Source organism: Microtus pennsylvanicus, chromosome 7 (genome assembly GCF_037038515.1).
Source record: "Microtus pennsylvanicus isolate mMicPen1 chromosome 7, mMicPen1.hap1, whole genome shotgun sequence".
In the NCBI taxonomy this organism is placed as follows: domain Eukaryota; kingdom Metazoa; phylum Chordata; class Mammalia; order Rodentia; family Cricetidae; genus Microtus; species Microtus pennsylvanicus.
The window spans coordinates 80975672-80982336 of record NC_134585.1 but is presented as its reverse complement, the minus strand read 5'-3'; the positions used below and the strand labels follow the sequence as shown (position 1 = coordinate 80982336).

The following is a 6665-nucleotide window of genomic DNA, read 5'->3' as shown; positions in this document are numbered from 1 at the left end:
CCCCGCTCCGGGGTTTCCTTTAGAAGTTTTGATTGCAGGCAGGTTACTACTGGGGATGACTTTGTTCCTTGGATGCACGTGTAGCAGCAGTGAAGGGCGACCTTGCTGACCCCCAAGCCCTGTTTCAGGTTCCCGACCTTTCCTATTTTTTTTCCCGAGTCTTTCCAGTCACCAATATTTATAGGGAAGAGCCTTCTAACGCCTTTCTAGTACTTTCCTGCGCAGTGAAAGAAGGAAACGACCTCGCAGATGAGCAAAGCCTCAGGGACAGGTGCAGTGTCTCCCGGCTCGGCGCAAAGCCTACCGGGAAGGAAGCCAGGCCGGCTCGGGGGCTCAGAGCGCTCCGCCGGAAACGCTCCGAGGGCTGGGACGGAAACGCACGTTCCTGTCAGACTCCCGCCGCTTTCGCGCTTCGAAGGCTTCCGGGAGGCGAGGAGTAGGCGGAAGCAGAACCGGAAGCTCTCAGACTAAGTCCCTTCCCTAGAGCGGCGCCCCGATACTGAGTGGAAGTGGCGCTGGCCAGGCGGCAGGGGCAGTGACCGCTGTCCGCGCCGGAGGACCCGGGGGAGAGCACGCGGCTCGCACTCTCGCTCCCGGGTACCCTGAGCCTCAGATTCCTCCGCGCCCGCCTAGGCTCCCCCCGAGCCCCGCTCCTCATCGCCATGTACGATCGTGCTCCCCGCTTGCTCAGGTTGGCCCAAGGTGGCAGCACCGAGGAGCACGTGGGGCCTGGGTCCTACCAGGTACCGTTCCCTAAGCCGCCGGCCACAGGTAAGATGCTAAGGCCAGCGTCCTGCGACAGGCGTCCTGCCTGCAGCCTGCCCCGGGAGTTAAACACAGGGCCAAAGGACCGCTCTTCAGACGTGTAACAAAGCACAAAGTAGGCAGGGAAAACACTAGAGCTAGGATTAGGATTCCTTGGCTCCGTTGACTATGTATAAAATCCAAGTCTTCTGCCCTGTGTAGGCAGATACACCTTAATTAGATTTATTTACTACCGTATAACTTTCTCACATTGCTAATTTTTATTATCACTTAACAGATAGTCTCATTCTCCCGTCACCCCACAGTGACATTATCTGACCATCCCCTGCTTCATACTTACTGAGAACCTCTTTCTACATTTTATGAAAAGTTTTATTCTTGAGAGCTGGCCTAGGGATTGATAAGTAGTTATTTGGTTTCTCTTCTAATTATTTTTCAGTTCATGAATTGGGCTTAACTTGTACTAAATATTTCTAATTGGCTTTCTGCTTTTAAAAATTTAATACCATATAAATTCCAGTGTTTTCTTTTTTAAACCTGCATTTTCAATAGATATAAAATGCCATTTTTCCCCCCTTAATAGTCCAGGAATTAAGTATTCTGTTTACATCCCTGCTCAGATTATGGTTAGTTGAAGTTTGTCTGGATATGGTAAAATTTGTCATCTGTATTTCAGATCTCAAATTTTACTGCTTTTTTTTTGCGTCTGTCCTCGATATTTATGGAACATATACCAAATACAGTTGAGATGTTATAAGCATTTATTCCCCAACATCTTAGTATTTACCTATAATGGGCACACCTGTGATGCTTTTATAGTCTTTATTTTGATACTCATCGTTTTAAAAAATATATATTATTTGAAAAACAAAATTGCTGTATCCCAGGTCCCGGTAACAACATCAACGTTAATTGTCCATACTTGGAGGGAAGCGTGAAGATTAAGAAATGGCAGGTAGAAAAATTAAAGATACAAAAGAAAAGACAGAGATACAGGGTAAAGTCAGGAAGGTAACTCAGTAAATGCTGTTCCTGCCTATGTTTGTTTCTCCTGAGCTTTAAATGCCTCAATCCAAAAAACAGGGAAGAAAAAAGACTTCCTTGCCAAAATACAAGGAACAAACAAAGTAATCACCTTCTCAAAGACCACAGCATCAAGTAACCACACCCTGAGTCAAACTTCCTGTCAATAACTTTGAAGGGGCAAGAATAGGCCTGAACACTCAGACCTTTAGTCCAGGTGGAAACAAACCACATCTGTGAATTCTGACACAAAAACGTACTTTCGTAACACTGGGCTTAAAAATCTGGACTCTTCAGTGGCAATAGAATTCTTTATGTTCTCATCTTGGGTTTGGTGTTCCATTTAATCCCACCTTTCCAAAGATCTGGACATTGCTTCTACTCTTGGCTACAGTTCAGCAATTCTAACTTGATAATCTTCTTAAGATCATTCTGTCACTTTTGTGCCTCTGTACCTGCTAATACTTGTGTCTAATATATTCTGTGTTCCTCTGTCACCTGGCTTGTTCCTATTTATTCTTGATATTCAATTGAAATAAAATTCTAACTTTTTCCCCTTCTGACTTATGGTGACTTCTTTTGGGTAGCAGTTTGATTCTGTAATTACTGTTAATATATGTGAATGTCCCACTAAACCGTGAACTACTTGAGAGCAGTAATCATGTTATTTACTGCCTTGTAATAAAGTATAAACTAATAAACCACATTACACATTCCTATGAGGTGGGTGAGAAGGCTCAGTGGGTAAAGACACCTGCTGCAAAATCTGATGGCTTACGTTTGATAACTGACTCCCACAATTGTCATTCACATGTCTACACACACACACACACACACACATCAAACAAACAAAACAAGGACAAGCAACAAGTCCCCTATACTAACTTAACGGATTGTATTATTCACCTTTCACATAAACTAAAAAATTCTGTGCTTGGGAACTCTCAGGAGAGGGGTGTGTGTGTGTGTGTGTGTGTGTGTGTGTGTGCGCGCGTGCGCGCGCATGCACTACTCAGAACAGCATGTTTCTAATTGATGGAACGGTGTTTCTGCCCATTTCTGTGCTCAGTTCCTTGGCAAGACAGTTTTTAAACAGCTACCATGCTCCTTCATGCATCTCTATATTAGATTTCTTACTGGATCTGTACATTCTTATGTAAATGAAAGATCAGGTATATGCTAAGAGCTGATGTAGGAAGGGTAGATGTTAGGACTTTGTATAACTTAATTATTATAGCAAGCCTCACAAGAGCAACAGGTTTTGTAGCATTAGGTGAAGTTATTCTCAACCTGTTTTATCTCCTTTTTATCTTGTTTGGCTAGACCTCCAGTATAGTAACTCCACATTTTCCTCAACAAATTCTGTTTAATATAATAAATATTTTAGTCATTTGATCAAGAATAACCTATCCAGGATTTGCATCCTAATGGAGCAGGACTGAACTGCTGCACTTTTATGACTGGGAAAGAAAATAGATACTGAAATTCCTCATAAAGCAAGAGCTGTGCCTTGTTTTCTCACAACTAATATGAGAAGGAAGCATATCTTCCCAAAGCAAAGTTTCCCTAGAAACTGTTATTCTAGTCTAAAAAAAGCTACCCGCCAAAAATATGTCTATTGTAGTACGGTTTTAGGAATATTATATTGCTTTTTAAATGCACTTATAAAATTAAAAGCTTCCAACATTAGCTCCATGTTAGTTGTCTATAAAGATTATATATTTGCTGTCTAAGATGGACAACCTCTTCTAAATGTTTTCTTTTATAGATTTCTTCTTTGAGAAGGAGGAGATTGTTTGTGGTTCTATTGATGGCCCCATATGTGCATGCAAACAAGGATGATTTTACTATACCATCTAATCCTAATGTAGAGACTCCACAGCAGAGAGTGTAGTTGCTTTGTAATTGTTGTACAGATTGATGTTTTCCCAGATGAGTGCCTGCCTCAATGAGCTAGTTGTTTTGTTTGTGAAGAATGCCCGTTGCTTTGGGACTGTCATTGTGACTACATATCTTTTCTTCACATACTGGACATCTTTTTCCAAATGGATTTTTATTGCTTTGTGCCAGTTTGATTTATCTTTTGCTGTTGGCACAGCAAACTCAATATATCCCAAACTGAATTCATTCCTTTCAAATCTCTTCTCCTTCTATGTTCTTAATTTCTCCTTTCTGTCAGTTTGATTTATCATTTAAAATTGGTCCTTCATATGTCATTTAACTGTACACCCTGAATCAAACTCTACTAATGTGAATTTCCTAGAACCCTCTCCTATATTTTATACCTTAGTTATTGGCAGCACAGATAGTAATATAATTGTTTCTTTATCTAACTTATTTATTTGAAACTCGATTTTTATCTTATTACTGTACTTTCATTATCATGCATGCTTATGATATGCATGATAAAATACTCAGTGTTTGGAATGACCAACTAAATGTGTAATGTATAATACCAGTTATTTATTGTTGATTGTGCAGAGTATTATGATACGGTGATCCATCATCCTGGCTGTATGGAACTTTCTAGTTTTAGCATTCTCAGTCCCATGTTTGGAGAAAACTAGGACAGTCGGAGATTCTGAGAAACATGTAAACATTAGTACAAAGCTACAAATAAAACAGAGGAGAACCTTTCTTGGTGGAAATTATGATTACAACTTTTTGGTTTTTTGTGTGTTTTCTTGTATTCATAACTCCATCTGTGCTCCAGTTCATTATCAGAAAAGTCTGTGTGATTAATGTTGAATAACTTCAATGAAGATTAATGAATACCAGTTTTTTTTCATTGCTCATTTTTATATACATAGTTTTAAACCACACATATTTCTGTATACCCTAACATCGATTAATATGAATAATGGGGACATTATGAAGTCCTGTTTCTCTTATAATGAATTTATTAGGTTACCCAAATTTGTGCCATACCACGATTGCTTGTCCAGTGAAATTTATTAGGCAATCAGGAAATATTTACTGAGCACTGTGTGCCAAAGTATTATCAATAACTTGTTGTCAATTTGGTCAATTTGTTTTAAATTCTCTAATTTTTTTTTTTTGGTGATGTGATTGAACCTAGGACCTTGTGCATTCTAGATAAGTATTCTATCACTGAGATACATTTTTAGCACCCTCTATAACTTTATATGTATATTTTAAAAAAGACAGTATTTGCCGTTTTAAATTACAAAGCCTTGGTCTTCTATAGATAAACTGTTTTATCAGCTAGGTCACTTGTAATTAGAAGAGAAGAAAGCTGATGAAACGGCACAGTGGCTAAGGCACTTGCTGTACTTGTTTTTATCCTCAGCGCCAGCCACAATCCACCACAGTAGTGTGGTCCTGTAACCTTAGTGCAGAGCTAGGGTGGGGCTGGGGGCTGGGGTGACAGACTCACTGACAAGCTAGTTTTGTCAAACTTTGGAGATGTCTAGGCTCATTGAGAGACCCTGCTTCAACAAGGAAGCTGGAAAGTGGTGGACAGACACACCTGATACTGACCTCTGGCCCCCATGCACTATGCACAAGTCCACACACCTGGACAAACATGCACACGATGGTAATTCTTACGCACATACACACATAAGAAAAGAGAATTTTCTATTTTTCTCTTGTTCAAGATGTTCATTCCTATAGGGTCTTATATTTAATGGATGTTGATAAAAATTGTGATCCTACATGAAAATTTAAAAAATGTTATAACTTGTGCAAATAACTATTCATTCTGAAAATATAGTCTTAATCCTTAGGGTACTCGATGATTATGTATATTCTGAGTATATTTTCTCAGAACTCTTTCTTATCTAATACTATGCGTCAGTGGTGATTTTTTTTTTTATAGGTGGCTATGCACCATTTCTTTCTCTGAGTTCCAGAAAAACTGCTGATGTGTTTGCCTCTGACACTGGAAAAGCTGCTCCAGGTCCAGCAGACTACAGTGTATCACAAGCACAGGTGTGTTTACGATGTTATTGGCTGAGTTAATGACAACCATGTTTTCTTAACGAGATGCACACATCCATAACCCCAGTACAGCAAGTTCAAGGCTAACCAAGGCTTAACAGTGGCACACATTTACAACCCAAGCATTGTAAATTCAAGGCTAATCTCAGGCAAAAAAAAAAAAAAAACAATTAAAATCATTATACAAAATCCCCACCAAAAACTATAAGAACCAACCCATATTTCTTGTATCAATAATATAAAGTGCCACTTGTATTTTATTCTCCCCTCATATATTCCTCTTTGATGAAATCTCTTTTTATAATTCAAATAATAGAAAGTGAATGCATTTGACATTGATTGCCCATGTGTTCTTAATTATTCTATATATGCTATGATACAAAACATGGTTGTATATTTTAGTGGTCCATAAGAATGGCAGAATTGGATTTTTGAATGAGTTTTGAAATCTGAGAATTGTAAAAATGGTCATGATATGTAGGCAGCAGAAGTATGCTTTTTGTGCTGTATTTTAATATTGCTATGTCTCACTTGTTTCATGTTTTTGTATAGCCTCATAGGTCTGTGGCTAAAATAATTTAAATGGTACTATTAATACTCAGAAATAATGTATATTCTGAAGATCCTGCTGTATTTTCTTACAATGAATACAGTTTTATAACATTTGGAATTCTACTGGAATGAACTTGCCATTAGTCTGCTGGTAATTTTTTGGTTCTGGAGAATCCAAAGCTGCAGTATGACAAGCCATGGAAGATTCTTTCTAGTATGTTCTATGAATAAGCAGTTCTTAAGACTAGTATGAGCAGAAAGCTGTCATCTAATAAGCCTGTATAAAGTTCTCTGTAAATAACCAATATGTGATACTGTTGCTGCATTGAAATGCCATGACAGGAAACAACTTGGGAAGGAAA

General features: G+C 38.9%; 1 protein-coding gene across 1 annotated transcript in view; it reads left to right on the top strand.

Annotated features, from left to right (window-relative positions):
• Positions 1–390: 390 nt before the first annotated feature.
• Stpg2 (sperm tail PG-rich repeat containing 2) overlaps positions 391–6665 on the top strand; it is a 365571-nt gene continuing 359296 nt past the window's right edge. Inside the window, exons 1-2 of the mRNA XM_075978987.1 lie at positions 391–771; positions 5630–5742. Of these exons, the coding sequence (XP_075835102.1) occupies positions 663–771; positions 5630–5742 (222 nt within the window). The 5' untranslated portion in view covers positions 391–662. The remainder of the gene's footprint in view (positions 772–5629; positions 5743–6665) is intronic.